Here is an 18550-nt window from a genome sequence, read left to right on the forward strand (position 1 = left end):
AAACTCCCTGCGCTTATCCTAGGAGACCCAAATGCACTCTGTGGTGATTGGCTGACTGTCCAGCAAGGAAAGCCACCCTGCTGGGTTAGTGACAGCTAGGCTGGAATGAATGGCAGAGAACTGAATAAAAGGCGAGTCTTTTGGCTTGGAAGGCAGAGTCGACCACTGGACGAAGGAACCGAAAAAGAACTTGAAGAGGACGACTGCTCCAACTCCTGGACCGTTGGTTTGCCCGGTGAAGCCCTGCTGCAGTGCCAACTTGCCAAGTTCCTATCGACAGAGAAGCCCCTGCAAGGCTGACTTCTCCCTTTAAATTGGTGGGACCAATCAACTCCAAAGTAAGCCACCTGGACATCCATCTTCGAGCTGGTTGAATTTCCTCAGAGTTGCTGCAGGAAACGGAATAGCCAGAAAGAGGAACACCAGATTGTGTGTGTTGCTTTTAAGCTGGCCTAAAGCTTCTGGAAGATCCTCTGGACTCCCACGAAGCAGGACTGACCAAGCCTGAGCCCCCTCAACAGAGTGCGGGAGTCCAGAAGCAGGAGAAGAATGAAAGTCCACCTTGACAGCCAGGAACCGCGTTGTTGCCATTTGTGGTAGCCGCAAGAAGCTGAAATGCAAAAAACAGTCACTGAAAGTGAAGTTTGCCGGTTGCAAGTTTTGAACATCCCAGTGCATTGCAGGCGCAAATCGTGGGCGAGTACCACCTTTTCCTTGTGAATTGTGACAAATGGGTTTTGAACTGAAAGGACTTGCAGTTCACCAACTCTCCTTATTAATGTGATCGCCACCAAAAAGGCGGTCTTGTAGGCGAGTAATTTATGGCTAGTTCAAAGGGAGGCCCCATTAGCCTAGTAAGTAAAACGTTCAGGTCCCATCAGGGAGGTGGGTTGGAAATAGGGGGGATGAAGTCTCTTTACCCCCTCCATAAATGCCTTTATCACTGGAATTTTCCACCACGAAACCTTCTGGGACGTGGTGTATGCTAAAAGTGCAGCTAAGTAGACCTTTAGGGAATTAAAAACCAGGCCTGAATCTAACAGGCGAGTTAGGTACAGGACAATATGTTTTGGTGTGCATTAAATTGGATTGATGCTTTTGCCATTACACCAAATGACAAAGCATTTCCATTTGCCGGAGTAGCATTGTCTGGTGTTGGGTTTACATGCTATCCCGAGTATGTCCATACATCTCTGAGGAAGCTTGAGGTGCCCAAACTTAAGTTTCCTGAGGGTGGGGTGGGGGGTGGGGGAGAAGAGACCTACCTTGCCATGAGATGGGAGAACCAAGGTTTGCGGGCACCATTCGGGGCCACTAGAATCATCCCAACTGGTTCCTAGTTCACTACCTTGTTGAGCAGGGAAGTCGTGGGGGGAGGGGGGGGGGGGGGGGGGTAGAAGCATAGGCAAATTTCCCTGACCATGTTATCCAGAGACCGTTCCCCCTTGGAGCGTTCTGCAGGTATCTGGAGGTGTAATCTGGGCATTGTGCATTCTCCAGAGTTGCAAACAAATTGATCTCTGGGAAGCCTCAGTCTGCGAAGACGTTGAGAACAAAGTCTTTGTGTAACTGCCGCTCGTACTCTACGTATAGTAGGAAGTCTCTGCCGCGTACGTCCGCCAGAACATTGAGTTCCCCTGGAATGTGTTGAGACAGGGGGATCATCTTGTGTTTGAGAGCACATTTCCATATGTTCTTTGACACTTTGGATAGCCCTAGAGAGCGAGTGCTCCCTTGTTTGTCTAGGTAATACATGGCCTTAGTACGGTCTGTGAGAACTAGGACTGTCTTCCCTTGGAGGTGTGTTTGTAATGCCTTCAGGTCTTTGAACATTGCTAGCAGTTCCAACAGGTTTATGTGGTAAGATGCTACCAATGGGGGCCACGCGCCATTCACCGTCTGATGAAGATGGGCCCCCCACCCAGTCAGAGAAGAGTGTCGTGACAGTGGCTTTGACTGTGGGGGTGGTAAAGGTTTTCCCTTGAAGGAGATTTTCCTTTGACCACCACTTCAGAGACTGAACGAGGGCTGCAGAGACAACCACTAGATCGTCACATTGTCTGCTAGCCCGACACCATTGGCTCAAGAGTCATTCTTGCATGGAGCGCATGCGCAGACGTGCGTGTGGGACTAGGTAAATGTAGGAGGCCTTCATCCCAACAGTTACAGGACCTTTGCATACGGTCACCTCGTGACTGGCTGCATAGTGAGGGATCTGGAACAACATGTTTTGAAGCCTCTCGGAGGGCAAGGCAAGGCTGTTTTTATTGCGAATTAGAGCCCACAGAAACTGTTTGACTGGGCTGGGGTCTAGGCTGGACTTTTCGTTGATCGAGAACCCTAGACTGAAGAGGAGATCTACCGTCTTCTGGGTATTCGATAGGCATGTTCCGTACAAATCCCCCCAATCATCAAGGTAAGGGTAGACTGGGATGGACTGCCTGCACAGGTGAACAGCTACCACCGCCAGTACCTTCGTGAACACCTGTGGAGCTGAGGAAATGCTGAAAGGGAGAACCATCAAAACCGGTGGACCCATTTGATTATGGTCACCCATAACCAATTAGATACTCCCACAAATTACAGGGGGTACTTCTCAGTCGTTTTCACTCACCTAGTGTGAGTCTTAGTTTTTCCCCTATATATGGGCATTACTTTTTAACTCTTTGTATGTTCGCCATGCAACCACTGACATGTGGTAACTAGTGGACTTTAGGGTGAATCAAAATACTGTTGAAATTCCCAAGTTACTATGAACTACTTGTTAGCTATATAGCTATTTTTTCTACGAGATATAAGAAGTTGAGACTAGACGACCATCGTTCATGGGACAACAAAATAACTATTTTGCAATATGAACTCTTGTGAGCTCCGCATAAGGCGACCAACTAGTTGGGTGGAACAAAACAATCAGAGAACTCGACGCGCGAGGGATTTTGGGTACACTACACTTCACGTTAGGGATAGTGTTACAGTCATGCCCACGTCGACGTCCCCTTCAGATCCTCTAAAGAAAGATACAATACTCTGCGATTACCACTAGATATCGGACTATATGCACAGCATGTGATTCTAAGCATATTAACAAGCACCAGAATCTTAGAATCCCCTCAGAATCAAGGGACCATAATCCTGTGCTTTTCTCCGAGAGTGCTTAAGCCTTAAATGTATCAACAAACTGAATAATGTGGGAGGACACAACTGGCGATCATTATACAAAGATAAGTGCCCTGGTGTTCGCTGCAGTGCCGACTGTCACCGGTATGTATATGTAATCCTGGAAAGGCAGCAGGCAGAGGCTGTGGGATTGGCGATAATGGCTGCTAGGCGTTATCAAGCTGGAGTCCGGTGGCCACTAAATATAGATACCCATTGGGCACAAGGTGCGGCATACAGTGAGACCAGTGGTATAGTGGGTGTAAGGGTGAAGTGAAATGGGCAGAAAAACATATTGCAACAGTGAGCTTGGTTGCTGTGACAGAGGAAAGGAAAATGCATTAGAGATAGTTTGATATCTAAATAGGCTGGTGTGCTTTATTGAAGTTAACTTTAAGAAGGGGACAGAGAAACATAATAGGTATTGATGTTTCTTTACTCGAACACAAGAGTCGGCATAAACATTGATAATTTAAGTTGATCTCACAGATAGGATACAACCGGGGCTTGCCCAAGGCGCATGATCATAAACTTGCTTGAGGTCTTCTAAAAACTGTGTCCCTACCCGACTAAACACTTCTATGCAGAGTAAAGCCATTATTAGATGGTTATTGGCGATTCTGCTCCAGTAAGTTTTAGCAGCCTGTGAAATTCAGGTTGCCAGATACCTGCAGTGGACCATGCTCACTTGCATTAAGCGTAATCGTTTTTAGACGTACCAATGTATTTGGGTCAGAAATAAAGCAAGTCATCTGCGTGGATCTTAGCTGCTCTTTATGCCAGGTGCAGAATAGCTGAAGTCTATTTGCCCATGCTGGATACTAAGCCACGATGCAAATGGATTTTTTGGCTTTGGCTTGGAGAGAAATTTGGAAGACCCAGAAACCTTTCACACAGGGACCCCAGGGATCCTTTTGTGGGGTATTAGAAGAAATTGCAAGTTTAAGTTTCACTTCTGTTGGTAAAACATGGGAAAATGTTACCCTGGAGATCCCAAATTACTGGGCCAGGAAACTACTGGCACCCAAACACTATAAATCTATCATTTTTAGTTTTGTCAGTTTGGTGGAGATGGAAGGGCTGTCTAGAAGCTGAACAGTTTGTTATGGTAAGTGAAGATAGGAGAGATGGGATATGAGGGGTATTGCCTGTGGGCGTTTGCATCCACCCATCGACTGCCCACAGCATTCCAACGGCCATTCCCAACCACTACAGACCACTTCCTGGCCATCTGTCCTCTACTCTTTCTATTTATTCTACTGCACGTAATCTTGGTCTTTACTTAATCTCTCATTTATTCACCACATCTCTCTCACGTCTCGTTCCTGTTGCTTTCATCTTTATATTATTTGTAAAGTTTGCTTTTCTCTCAATTTCCACTCTACTAAACTTCTTATCTCTTCTCTTATTTTTTCTCCTTCTACTGCTCGGTCACGCTCTTTGGCCTCCAATGCTCTCGCCTTGCTCCTTTAAAATCATGTATCATTCCTCTGTCCGTTTACTCTGGCTTCTCTCCCATCGTGACTACCTCAGCATCACTTGCCTCACTCGGCTGGTTACCTTTCCATTCCCAACTTAAATTTCATTTTCTCTGCTTTGTCTTTAAATCCCTTTACGGGCTAGCTCCTGACTATCTTGCTGCACTTTTGTCGTTCTACACTCCCACTCGTTCTCTCTGCTCTTCCTGGCCATTTAGGTTTAACATTCCTCCGTCCTCCTTGTGCTCCGTCCCACTTTCGTTCCTTTCAGCTTCTCGCTCCTCTTCATTGGAATGCTCTTCCTCTTTGGTCCATTACCGTTTACTCTCTTTCGTGTTTCTTTGAAAACTCACCGTCTCCACTGCCTCTGATTTTACGCTACCAGAATTAATGTTTAACCTATACCATTGATCAATACTTTTGTACTGATGTACTTTGTTTGATTTTGACTCTGTGCAGCACTTTGGATTATGTGCTATATAAAATACAATCAAAATACAAACTACTGCTCCCCAACAGCCCTCTTCCCTGCCAGAATCTATCTAATATAGGTGATACAATACAAGGTACTTCATTGAGAAGTTAAACATTTCCAAAGTAAACACTTGGAGTAAAAATGATCCATTCTCTACAGCAACAATCATTTGAGTTTGTTTGCAGCATTTATAAAGAGCATACATTGCTGTATGCAAGGTTCCCTCTTTGGCGACATACACAGGCATATTTTACTTTTCTCACTGCCAATTCTGGTGTTTGTCCGAGGACGATGCAAAGACTTCCTTATTCTAACATGTCGATCTATGATGGGCAGTGCATGAGAAAGTATCTCTCCAGCTATTACTTTTAAGTCGCACTGTTGACAATCCTGTCCTCCCAGAGTGTCTTCTTTGGGATTGGTCAGCCCGTCTATTTCCAGGCTTTGGCCACTAAATCAGTGTTCGCCGTGGGTTTGCCTGCGCTTCCGAGTACTTTGAAAGTTTATTGTTTTGCCCCAGTGATTTGGAGCATTCTAGTTTGTTGTCCTGTCCTCGATCTGCTTGGTTTTCCTATGGTGGGAACTCTGGGGCGCCAACACAGGAAGACTGCAGTTCTAAAACAAGGGCTTGGTCTGAGGGCTTTGCAGTTCGGCCTTCCAGTGCCAGCTAGTGGAGGGACTCGAAATTACTGCACTACATGCATCACCAGATTTTGAATATGCGCCTTTAGGTGTTGTGCAGCGGGGTGGATGTCCTTATTTTGCATCCTTCATTTGGGCATTTCCTATGCACACCAAGCAACGGTTTGCATTGCTCTGGGAGATATGCCCCTTGTTGCATACTCTTGAACCACTCACCTCAATCCCATTCAGTAGAGATGGGGGAGCGATGGTGTGGTAAAAATGTTTAGCATTAATTGCACTGGGGGCATGATTCTTGTTGGCACAGAACACATGGAGGGCTGTTTCCTGAAGTGCTTTAAATTGCCAAGTGTAAGACTTCCTGATGTTCACATTTTGTGCCTCTAATGAATGATTTGATTGTGTTGCTGCTGTTCTTTGCCTTATTCTGTAGTGCCATGGTTACCGTATGTTTGATGTTCACTCCCAGGGACCATTTCTGACAAAACTCTGAGGATGTTAAAAGGGTGACCAATGGCCTTGGTGGGTGCCAGTATGGTCAGCTCATCCGCATAGCGTAAGTATGTTAAGTCTGAGTATTTCCGTCTCTCACTTGCAGTGTAGCGAGGGCATTGATATAGCGAGTGAACAGGTGTGGGCTGAACTTGCACCCTTGTCTCGTCTCCTAGTCTGTTTGAAGGCCCTAGATTGCATGTTGTTCATTTTCAACTGGCAACCGATTAAGCTGTACATAGATATTAAGTCATGTGCCCCTTGTTAGGCAAGACTGTAGGCAGTACCCTGTGGGAGACGGCACCAGCCTTGTCCTCTTGGCAATAGGTAATCCAACCTTTGGTATAAGTCTGTATTACACAGTTTGGTCGTGTGGCTGAACAGCCAGACTTATCTCAAGAGGGGTCAATGTGAGCAGTAAGGTTGTTTCATAGAGATTCACAGTGACAAATATTCAAATAAACTCTTACACTCAAGGGTTCGTGATTAAACAATTATTAATGTATTTAACAGTCAGTACACCTCTCAGTTTCACTAAATCAGTCGATACCCATTGGGGATGGCACACAGACACTTTCTACACCCTGGGATGACTTAAATAACTAGGACACAGGACATTGATTTATCACTGGCACATTTAGAGCAATACTGAGTGGGAGATCAAAAGAGGACGTTTTAGAGGGGGAAAACAAGGTTTAACAAATATTCTTAAGCAAAGTAAATGAACCCTTTCCTGGGGGAAAGGCAAAGAACAAAGTCAGAGGTAAGAAGAGACTTTCAGGGAGCCAGGACAGCCAATGTTAGTTGAGCAAAAGTCTAGGTGAGCTGAAGCACTTCCTTGCAGGTAGGAAAAAAAGTATTGCACAATGTTTTAGAAATGTTTGTAGAAAATGAAATCACTGTAGGGCCACAAGCTGGGAGGCTTGTGAGGGGCAAAGCTGCAAGCAACTCTGCAAGGGCAACAAAGGCAAGTCTCAACTGAGAACAAGCAAGGCTACACAACAAGAGGTACGTCCCATTAGTTTTACAGTAACTTTGGTTAGAAGGAAAACTGCTTCCAGCTGGCTTCTGTTCCTGTGTAGGTCTGCAGATCCTGTGTTCCTGGGCCTCAGTCGTAGGGACAAGAGGGAGGACGCCTGGGGACTACTGCACTACGAATTGGAAGGTCGGCGGCAGCAATGGGCAAACTTCAGATCAGCGGCACTTCACGGTTTCAGCTCCTTGTGTCTCTCGGAAACAGCAACACTGCGGTTCTCGGATACCTTAATGGACTTTCCTCGCATCTGGGGTCCAGCACTCTGTTGAGGTGGCTCAGGCTTGGTCAGTCCCGTTTCATGGGAGTCCGGATGATCTTCCTGGAGCTCGGGTCTGACTTAAAAGCGATGCACTCGATCTGGTGTTCCGCTCCCTGGCACGCTGGTTGCTGCAGCAGCAATGAAGTACAGCCAGCTCCGAAAGAATATCCAGACGAGTTCACTTTGGGGTCGATTGGTCCCACCAACCCAAGGGGAGAAGTCGGCCGATTCAGGGCTTCTCTAGTCGATGCAAATTCGGAACTTCAGCAATGCAGCAAAGCTTCACCGGGCAAACCAACGGTCCAGGAGTTGCAGCAAGCGTCTCTTCCAAGTTCTTCTTTGGATTCCTTCGTCCAGTGGTCGTCCTCTGAGGACAGCCAGCCGGCCAATCACCTTTGAGAGCATTCCTGTAACCAAGGGGATTAAGCACAGGGCGTTTCGGGCACCTCCCTCACTTCCTGCCACTGCCAGACATACTGGAGTAAATCTCAAGAAGGACCTTTCCTACAAGAAATGGCAAAAAAAGAATACTGGGGCCATTTTAACAAAATAGACACCCAGGGGTGCCTTACTGTGGCTGCAGTTGCAGCCCATGGTAAAAACACACTGGTAGGAAAAAGTAAACCACTGCCACCAGCCAATAATTGTAGAAACGGTAACGTAAAAATGTTACATGAGAAACTAGACAAAGGGATACCAAGTAACCCCTCCAGCACCCTATTCTAAGATAGCATGTGCTGGGTCTAGAAAGTTACAAAACGTGAGTGTAAAGTCAATTTCACGACACTGTTCTTGGGAATGATAGTTTCACCAACAGAAGGTATTTAAACCTTGGGGACATCTAAGAGACTTCCCTGAGCCACTGCACTGAAGGTGCTGTGTGTCAAAATGCAAAGATGATGCCTATGGAGTTTGTCAGACTCCAAAGTCAAATGAAACACAAAAAACACATAGAATTGAAAGTACAAAGTCCCAAAGTTCAGCAAAAGAGCAGGGGTTCTCCAAGGTGGGGAGAAATTTAGCACTAAACTGAAAATTATCCCTAACACCCCCCCACCCCCTTTTCGACGGATTCCAGCGTGTAGTCATTTAAGGTTTAGGCCTGTGTGCCAGATCGAACCAAATGCTAATATATCCTATGAAGCCTGTTCTTATTTTGCTAATCAGAGTCTGCAAAGCTATATATGGTCTGTGGTACGGTTTTTGGGTAGGAATCTTACCCGAGTCTTATGTAAAAAGTTACTGTCGATTAGGAAATTCAGTATTTGTTTTGTTCAGAAGGCTGCAGAATCATTTGTTGAGGTTACTGTTTACACAAATTCCCCTTTAGTTGTTCGACTTAGGGGGATCTTCATGGATGGGGTGATGAGCCATTCGGACAACGTAGAGAAGTGCCCAGAATAGCCATTTAAACTATGTGCTTTCTGACCAGTCTTCTGAAAGGCAATTGCTTAACTGTAGCTATAAATCAGCTCCTGGTGTAATAGCAAGATGTCTGAATTTTGGCAAAGCCAACCGTTTTTGCTTGTATATAGGCAATTTGATGGGAATTTGCTCTGTGAGAAACCTGAAGGTGTCACTCTAGCTAGTCCCCGGGGATCTGTCACCCAGATGGCAAGTACACAACCATCGCCATTGGATCCAGTTCCCACTCCTCGAGGACCCCGCCCCCCCATCCAGTGAGGGAGGATCACCTGGATTGGGGGGGTCCTTGAGGAGTGGGACGCCGACGGCCAAGGCGCGGTTTCCCCTTTCCTTCGACACCTTCCCCCCCCCCACTTTTGAGACACGAAAACTTTCACACAACACAAAGGACAACGGACTTACACCAGCAAAATCCCTGTACAATCTAAAGACTTTGATCTACAAATCGGTGTGAGAGAAAGGGAAGCGAATCCCACAGTGAGAGAAAACAAGGGAAGCAAATCCCAAGAAGGGCAAATTCTAAAGTCCTAAGAAACAGCCTGTTGACAGAAGTGAACCCGGCTGAGGGATGTCCGCTGGAACTGTCTGAAAAGAAATTAAAGATTTGTGAAGGAGAAGCCATAGTAAACCCAACCAAGGAAGGCTGAGATACGTGAAGGGTCAGCTCCCAGAAAAGGGGGACCCAGAGGTGAAATCACCCTACGTGAACTGTGGAAAACAATTGAGAAGGGTCAGCGCCCAGAAGAGGGGACCCAAGGGGAACTATTCTCACCTTAACAAACTTTTGTTTGTTTAATGGAACTTTTGTGGTGTTTTATTATTTATGAAGACAACCGGTACTTGCAGGCAAGAGACATTCAGTGAAACGAGACTTGACCATCGACGGCCTTGATAGCTGAAAACCAAACTATCATCTCACGCTCGGAATGCTCGAGTGTGTGCTCCACGATCCCACCTTACCCCATGCTCAAAACGTGGGGGGACCCAGGCTACCGCATCACAACGTATTATTTAAGAAGACTTATTTCTTTTCCTGAGAACTATCCCACACCCCTTTTTGTATTAGTTATAAGGTTTTGCAATAGGTTTCTTAGAATAGGCCCTTTTATTTTGACAAGACGCCACTAGGACTGCCTTATTTTTCAGTTGATGGTCGACGCTTGCTCCCATCTTAGATGAGGCATTTTTCCAACCTGCATACAGCATCGATTGTTAAATAAACAACTTTGAACTGTGCTCACTTGTGTCTGTCTTACTTGTTGCCACCATGAGTTCTTCACAGCTGGCACTGCCATAATATGACCAGATACTAACATTTTCCCGCTATTGCCATCTCATGGCCAGTAAGTACCAATATGCCTGGAAGATGCCCATCCTATGCCTACAGAAAAGCCAAAACTGTTGGCTTTGCCAATGTTCATTTGAAAAAACCTTAGATCTAAACATGTTCTCCAGCTAGCATCAATACGTAAAACATACATTCTTTAAAGCTTTAAAGAAGAAAATTACTTTGTTTATATACATCACAAGTTCATTTACTTCACAATTAACTCTTCGATAAATCAAAAGGTTCAGTATAGACGCATGTATTTTTCCTAGTAATACAATATTATGTCTCTAGTATGGAAACACACCGAGTGCTAAAATAGGGAACAGAAGAAGGACCCACCCTGAGAATGTTGGTCCATGGGACTAGGAGGAGGACCCATACCCGCATGTATGCCAGGCCTCATGCCCAGGCCTTTCATCTGTGCATAGCGAGAGTCTTCTGGTACACCTTTCTCGTGCATTGGGTCCATGGGCTGCTGTAAGAAGAGAGGCAGCAAAAGTGCATGAACAGTAGAGAAGAGGAGCATATTCACAAGAACACAGGCAGTACAACGCAGAAGAGAAACCGTTCCGGACAGGGCAAGGATCGTACACAAAGGAACAAGGGTACTGCTCACAGAGAAAGAACATACAGAGTCATCATTTCCGATTAACCAAAAGGGACAGGCACAATCGGGTTCAACTTGTGTTCAGTGACCAGCCTCAGAATCCACGATAAGCAATGCAGGGAATGACCAAATGGAGTGGTCACATCCAGGACACACTAGAGATCTTTCAGCCATGAGTAAAACGCTCAGAGAGGATCATCAGCTACCTAAGGCTAACAGCCATGCTATTAAATTATAGCGCAGACTCCCCCTCCCCCCCCTCGCTCAGACACCGATTAGGAAAGGATGTATGGTCCAACGCAAACAGCGGATGCCTTCCTCCCTCCTCCATCTGATGTACATCCTGCAAAACAACCAGTGGTGGGTGCCCTTCTTACTGGAGAAAACTTGAGTGGACAGTCTATTCCCATGCCCTGGATAAAAGGACATTTTAGAAATTTCGCATTGTAAGATAGGTTCATGATGTTGCAGACAAAAAGTGACAGGCCTCAATGGTCAGGCTAAGCACAAATCGACTAGCTAGCCCACAATTGAAAGAGCTAAGGTTCAAGCCATATATCTGGATACCTTGTGCATCGGATGCATGTTCTCTGGAGGGTAGACGCCAGGCCCTTGGGGAGGTATTGGATGCCCTGCCGGCGGTGGACCTGGGCTGGGCCCCATCATACTGTGCACTGATCCAGGTGATGGGCCGGGGCTGGGACCCAGCATGGAACCAGGTGAGGGGCCGGGCCCTGGAGAGGGTCCTGGGCGAGGCGTGCCTCCCATAGGAGGGTCGGGTGTCGACATCTTCAACGTGCGCCGGTTTACAATCTAACCTCCTGTGGAAAGAAAGGCACAAACATGTAAAACGGGTAGAATATTTTACAGATATATGTTATGCTCAAGCTTTCCGAAGCCAAAGACATTGTGTTAATTTAACATGCATACCCAATTATTGACTGTGCATATTGCAAAGTGTAGTTTTATATTACAATGAGATAAGAAACACTACAGTTTCCAGAAAGCTACCAAAACAAAACATGATGAGCACCTCAATATGACACAGGTTATGTCGGCATGTACTATAAGTGCACACAGACCAGCCTCAATGCCAAAGTCCGTACAGTAAATGCAGTTTATTTATATGGTGCTCCAAACCCGAAGGTATCTGGGCGCATTGCAGGTTACTTGTAGGTGCATGTAAATTTTTTTTTTTTTTTAAATCACAGACATCAGACAATAACATGAAATCATATACATAATATGTTTTGTGTTTTATTGAATATATAAAATTGTTTTAAAAAAAATTATATACATAATATGATTAGGTTTAACAAAGTTACTCACCGTAGTGACTACCTTACTCCTAGTCCATAGTCCCCTTTCCTCCATACTTGTGGGACATTCCATCCTCTGGGACGGGAACGGAGTACTTTTTGTCCAAAAAAGCATCAAAAATTTAAATTTGCTATCCTTCTCTTTTTTTACACGGGGTACAGCACGCCACCGTAACCCCACCCTCCTGAGCTCTGCCCCGCGCAGCGCCCTTTAGTCCTTTTCTATCGCCAGGTCTGTGACCAATTAAGCAATAATAGAGGACACTTATTAGAGGGGACGGTGGGCGGGCGTATAGAGAAAAGGGGACTATGGACTAGGAGCAAGGTAGTCACTACGGTGGGTAACTGTTATACTCCTACATCCCGTCCCCTTTCCTCCATAATTGTCGGAGATTCCAAAGCACTCCTCACAGGAATACGGGTGAATGGAAACTCATTACAGAAAAAAGGTTTTTAAAGGACAGCCTGACCGAATTGAGCATCGGCCCTGGAGCTCAGGTCCAAGCAGTCCAAGCTTACAAAAAGCTGATGGGGAGGCCCACGTAGCTGCCTTATGTTAAGGGGAATTCTCATTAAAGTGCCAATTCCCTTCACCTTAGAGACCTCCAGCAACTTTGCTGGATTTTTGAGGACTTGTGAGCCTTTTTTCCCCCCACTCTCTCATGTATTTTGATGTGTGTTTTACTTTTGTGTTCTTTGATTATGGTGTTTTAGATAACTCCATGGGCATCATCTTTTCATGTGTGTCACACAGCACCCTCAGTGCAGTGACACAGGGAATACTTTTCAGGCTATCCCAAGGTTTAAACACCTTCTCTGGGATAAACTACTGTTTCCCAGAGAAAGTTAAGTTAAATTGACTTTACTAGTCTTTTTAAATTCCTAGACCCAGCGCACACTATCTTATAATAGAGTGCTGGAGGGGTTACCTAGTATCCCTTATGTCTAGAAACTCATGAAGCAGTCCCCTGCAACCCTTTCCTCTCGAAATGGCTCGTGGCAGTGGTTTTACAACAAACTACCATGATTGATCCCGACCGCGAACAACGATAGCTAAAAGTCGCGGGAGCCATGTTTTTCAAAAGGTGCCTAAGCCCCCTTTGTTTAAACAGGCCGCGGTCTTTTTTAGCCATTTCATTTTGGAAAGGTCCTTCTAGAGTTTGTCTCTGTGCGCCAAACTAGGTTTGGTCCCTTTGTCTCTATGCCTTTGGTGGGCTTCAGGACTGAAGACCGCCTCTGGTGCTCAAGTGTCTGGGGTGGCCAGGAAGAGAGGGAGGTGGCCGAAACTGAGACCCAAATACACTCTGGCGTGATTGGCTGGCTGACTGTCCGGCAAGTATAGCCACCCTGCTAGGCGAGTGGCAGCTAGTCTGGAATGAATGGGAGAAAACTGTTTTAAAAGGCGAGTCTCTTGGCTTGGAAGGCAGAGTCGACCACTGGAACGAAAGAACTGAAGACGAGCTGGAAGAAGACGGCTGCTGCAACTACTGGACTGTTGGGTTTGCCTGGTGGAGGCCCTGTTGCAGGTCCAAATTGCCAAGCTCATCTGGTCAGAGAAGCCCTTTAAGGACCAATCAACTTGTAAGCCACCTGGACACCATTCTCGGAGCTGGTTGTATTTTCCTCAGAGTGCTGCAAGAAACCGAATAACCAGGGAGGACGATACCAGCTTGTGTGCTTTAAGACAGCTACCGGAATCAACTGTATCTTTTTCTTCAAACCAAGGTACTGTGAAAACCCCACCGAGAGAATTTACCGCTCACTGAGAAAGTGCGTGAAACTTTGGCAACTTGCAGGCATAGTCAGCTTGTGACCCGACATATGAACCTTTCTTCTGTGAACTACTTCTGAGAACCGTGGCAAAGACTTTTCCGTTTAAACTACCAGAACCGTTTTTACCTATACAAGACACTAGTCCATTGACTTTGGCCCACCTATTCATTGAACTAACTCCTCCGGTGAACTCAAACTCTGCACTATTTTAGAGTAACTGTAGTATTCGCTTTATTATCTTATGCCATTTTGCTCCTCCTTCAAAGTAGTTTAAATGCCTCAGAACCGGGTAGTGTAAAGAACTGTACTATATTTTTATGTGCTATTGACTCCTTTTAGTGAATGTTTTCTAACTGTAATAAATGAAGACATTTTTTACCAAGAAACCTTGAGAATATGGGTCTATCTGAATACTTGTGATTCTAGACCTCTGTGTAACTCCATTACAAGCTCACATTCCCTCTTGAGATACGCCTGGCTGTTCAGCTCGCTACCAAAAACTGTGTGGTACAGACTTATACCAAAGGTTGATTTTGCTTACACCTGTAGTCAAGTTGTGTGTAGTGGTCCCTGAGGGGACTGCATGCAAACTGCCTAACACCTTGGCAATGGTCTCCCAGGGAATGTACTTTTGGAAGGCAACAGCAGCTGCTTTGTCATGTACAAGATGGGCATGAATGCCCTTCGAAGGTTGAAGGCCTTGAATGGTATAGGCCTCTAAGATACAGGAGGCAATCCATCGGCAGATCGTAGCTGTTGAAGCGGGTTTCCCTTTCGGGTCTCCGAACGGGACAAAGAGTTGGGAGGAACCCCCGAGTTCAGTTGTTCTGTCCAGATAGAACTTCAGAGCTCGTCTGAAATCTAGATTGTTTAATATCTCTCGGCGTCTGAAACCGGGTTCAGAATTTTAAAAATAAATAAATAAATAGAAAACCACAGTTAATGATGTAAACTGATTCAAATGAAAATCTGTCACCACTTTAGGAAGGAAAGAAGGATGAGTGCGGAGCACAACCTTATCCTTATGAAAGGTAAGGAACGGATGTTCCTCGGACAAGGCTTGAACCTCGCACACGCCTTGCCGAAGTCACTGCAATCAAAATGGCAGCCTTCCAAGAAAGGTTAACTGTGGGCAACCTTCTGTCGGCTTCACTCTTGTCAACACACTGATCATTGGGACTTCAAGCTTCGCCCCGTTTCATCGGCATCCCTCTGTCGGGTTCACTCTTGCCAACTTTACTTTTCCTTCTACTTTCTTATGATGTGGATTCACTCATCTTGGGTTTTCACTGGTTTGTTGGTCCAAAACGTTCGACTGTACAGGGGGATTTTGCTAGACCCCTGTATGACCACTTTGACCTTTTCCTCGCGGCTCTCCTAGGGCCTTCTGGTAACGGTAGTTTTAACAAACGTGGGATGAACCAGAGTTTCTTGAATAAGCACCCACTTGGTGCAGGACCCCTCTGCAGCTCGTTTTCCCTCACTGTTAACAGTTCTTTCAACTTCACTTTTCTGCCATTTTGTAACTTTAATTCATCACAGTTCTAATAAGGGCTCTTCCTGCGACTCAATGGCTGTATTTGTATTTGTATTTATTTTATTTATAACGCGCAAACCCACAGGCCCGGGGGCATCAGGGCGCAATTTGAGGTTACAGAAGTGCATAGGTACAGGAGTCACGATGCAAGGCATTACAGAGAAAAGACATTACATGATATGAACAGGACATGAAATACAGGTGAGCAATTAGCAGGACATGGAAAGTAAGAAAGAGGCGCTGTGTGGGACTTAAGGCAGGTCGAACAGCCAGGATCTGGTATTGGCTTTGAAGGTGTGAAAAGACTCTTCCGCTCTGATAGTAACAGGGAGAGAGTTCCAAAGCTTGGAAGCTAGGACCGGGAAACTTGAGCCCCCTGCTTTTTGCAGTTTAAATCTAGGGATTGCTAAGCAATGGGACTGGGCAGTTCTTTGCGGACGGGAGGTCGAGTGTCACGCTAGTCGACTGCCAAGATAGATGGGGGCCTTGTTGGCCAGACATTTGTGTGTAATGGCGAGTGCTTTGAGTGAGATTCTTTGCTTGACAGGTAGCCACTTTAACTTTGATCTGGTTTCTGAAATATGGTGGTTACGAGGGATGTTTAAGGCGGCACGAATGGCGTTGTGTTGGGTGGTTTGGAGTTTGTGTAGGTTCTCTTGACTAGTGCCAAGGTATAGAGCACTGCAGTAGTCAATTTTGGCCATGATGAGGGTTCTTGCTAATGTGACACTGTTGGGGGTGGTCAGGAAAGGTCTGCAGGCTGCAATGAGTTTACATGTGTATGCTGATGCAGATCTGACAGCATTCGTTTGTCGGGTTAATGATAGCGTAGCGTCAAGGTAGAACCCTAAAGTTTTAGTGTCTTTTGAAACTTGGATGCTATTGCCATCTATAGTGAAAGATTGGTATACCGGTTCAAGTCTGCTCAGGCGTTGTGCAGTGCCCAAAATGAGAAGCTCTGTCTTATCATCGTTGAGGCATAGCTGGTGTTGGGCCATCCAGGCTTGTATAACCAGGTAGACATCATTAAGGGTTTTAGTGTCAGCCAGATAATCACCAGTAATGGGAATGAGTATCTGGGTGTCATCCGCATAATTAGTGTAGGAGACACCCAGATAGTCAAGCACATCAAAGAGTGGTTTTGTGAAGATGTTATAGAGTGTGGGTGACACACAGGAGCCCTGGGGTACGCCGCAATGAATTGGGGAAGGGTCGGCTGCTGCGGATGGGGCAAAGACTCTCATGGATCTGTTACTCAGAAAGGATTTGATCCATGCTGCAGCGGACGATGAGAAGTTGGCAGCTGTGTGGAGGTGCTTGCAAAGGATCTGATGATTAACCAAATCGAAAGCGGCCGAGAGGTCGAGAAGTAGTAGCATTGCTAGCTTGCCCTGATCCTTTAGGTCTTCGATTTGGGTTTTGAGGTCTATTAACGCAGTCTCCGTCCCGTGTCTGGGGCGGAAGCCAGATTGTCGTAGACCTAGCATGTTATTGGATTCCAGGTAGTTTTGAATCTGGAGGTATGCCGCACGGTCTAGAATCTTAAGCAGAAATGGTACTGTAGTGATGGGACGGAAATTGGTAGGAATGCTTGGGTCAAGGGTAGGTTTTTTGAGCAAGGGGATCACCCAAGCATCCTTCAGGTTATCTGGGACAATACCAGTTTTGAATGACGAGTTGATGAAGGCAGTGATGAATGGGGCTAATTCATGTGCCGCGTCCTTGATAATAGGGGCTGGGCATGGATCACCTTGGCAGTTGGAGGGTTTAATTCTGAGAATTATGTTTTCTACCTCGGCGACAGTGAGCGGTGAGAATGTAAATGGTGAGGAGTTAGTAGTGGCTGGAGTGGGTGCCTTGGCAGGGGAGAGAGCACGGTTATCGCGCAACATGTTGTCCTGTTTGTCTTTAATTTTCGCTTGAAGTGAAGAAATTTTATTTAGTAAGGCTGCTTGGATGTTGGCACACCATTTGCTATCTTTCAAGCAGGTGTCAGGGGGGGCGACTGGAGTTTCAAGCTCTTTTAAGATTTTGAAAAGTTCCTTAGTGTTCGAGTCAGCTTGCATAATACGGTTGTTGAGGGATTCCTTTTTTGCAGTGATGATGGCATCTTTATAGGAGAGTGAGGCAAGAAGGAAACCATCTTTGTGCTCGTCAGAGGGGTGGCTTTTCCAACGGTTTTCAGCACAGCGCTTTGCTTTGCGGAGAGTTCTTAACTGAGGGGTGAACCATGAATTAAGGTGCGCTTGTGGTTTGGCCTTCCTAAGTTTGATAGGTGCTATGGAGTCAATGGCCGTTAGCATAGTTAGGTTGTACGTGTCAGCAAGGGACGTGGGGTCAGGGCAAGTGTTGATGGCTGCATCAAGAGCTGGAAGTAGCAACGGCAGGAGTTTCTCCTTAGTTATATCTTTTTTGCTTCTGGTCGGGAGAGCTGGGGCTATTGGAGTCGAGGTACGTGGGGATGCTTCAATGTTGAAGGTTATGACGTGGTGGTCAGACCATAAGCAAGGGGTGTTGCTGAGAACCGTAATGTTGCAGTTGGAGCCAGCTAGCCAATCAAGTATTCTACCTTTAGTGTGGGTAGGTTCTTGGATGTACAAGGTGAGGCCAAGGTCGGTTAGTATGTTCTCGACATCAGTTGCCGCAGGATCCTTTAGGTCTCCAAGACCTAAGTTAAGGTCGCCTAGGACGATAATTTGTGATTTGTTTTTAGTATTGTCCAGAAGGAGGGTGGAGATTTCACTGGCAAAGGACAGTGCCGGACCCGGAGGTCTGTAAATGAGGTGCACAGTGGCCGTTTGATTGGGGGTGAGTGCTAGTTTGACTGCCAGCAGCTCAGCAGATGCCAATTTGGCATCAGGTATTACTCTTATGTCAAGAGCATTTTTGTGGATGAAGGCTACACCCCCACCTCTAGAGTGGGTAGTGGGGCGGTCACATCGTGTGATGCCGTAGTCAGGCGGTAGAGCCAGCGCTAGTAAGGGGCCAGAAGCAGCATGAAGCCAGGTTTCGGATATAGCT

General features: G+C 46.1%; 1 protein-coding gene across 4 annotated transcripts in view; it reads right to left on the minus strand.

Annotated features, from left to right (window-relative positions):
• Positions 1-18550, minus strand: part of SMARCA4 (SWI/SNF related BAF chromatin remodeling complex subunit ATPase 4) — a 648210-nt gene that overhangs the window by 575875 nt on the left and 53785 nt on the right. For all 4 annotated transcript variants that reach the window (XM_069604251.1, XM_069604249.1, XM_069604250.1 and 1 more), the window contains exons 2-3: positions 11468-11721; positions 10633-10768 (exon numbers count right to left, since the gene is read on the minus strand). In XM_069604251.1, the coding sequence (XP_069460352.1) occupies positions 10633-10768; positions 11468-11689 (358 nt within the window). In that variant the 5' untranslated portion in view covers positions 11690-11721. The remainder of the gene's footprint in view (positions 1-10632; positions 10769-11467; positions 11722-18550) is intronic.

The sequence above is a fragment of the Ambystoma mexicanum genome, chromosome 3q (genome assembly GCF_040938575.1).
Source record: "Ambystoma mexicanum isolate Mex_15411 chromosome 3q, UKY_AmexF1_1, whole genome shotgun sequence".
In the NCBI taxonomy this organism is placed as follows: Eukaryota; Metazoa; Chordata; class Amphibia; order Caudata; family Ambystomatidae; genus Ambystoma; species Ambystoma mexicanum.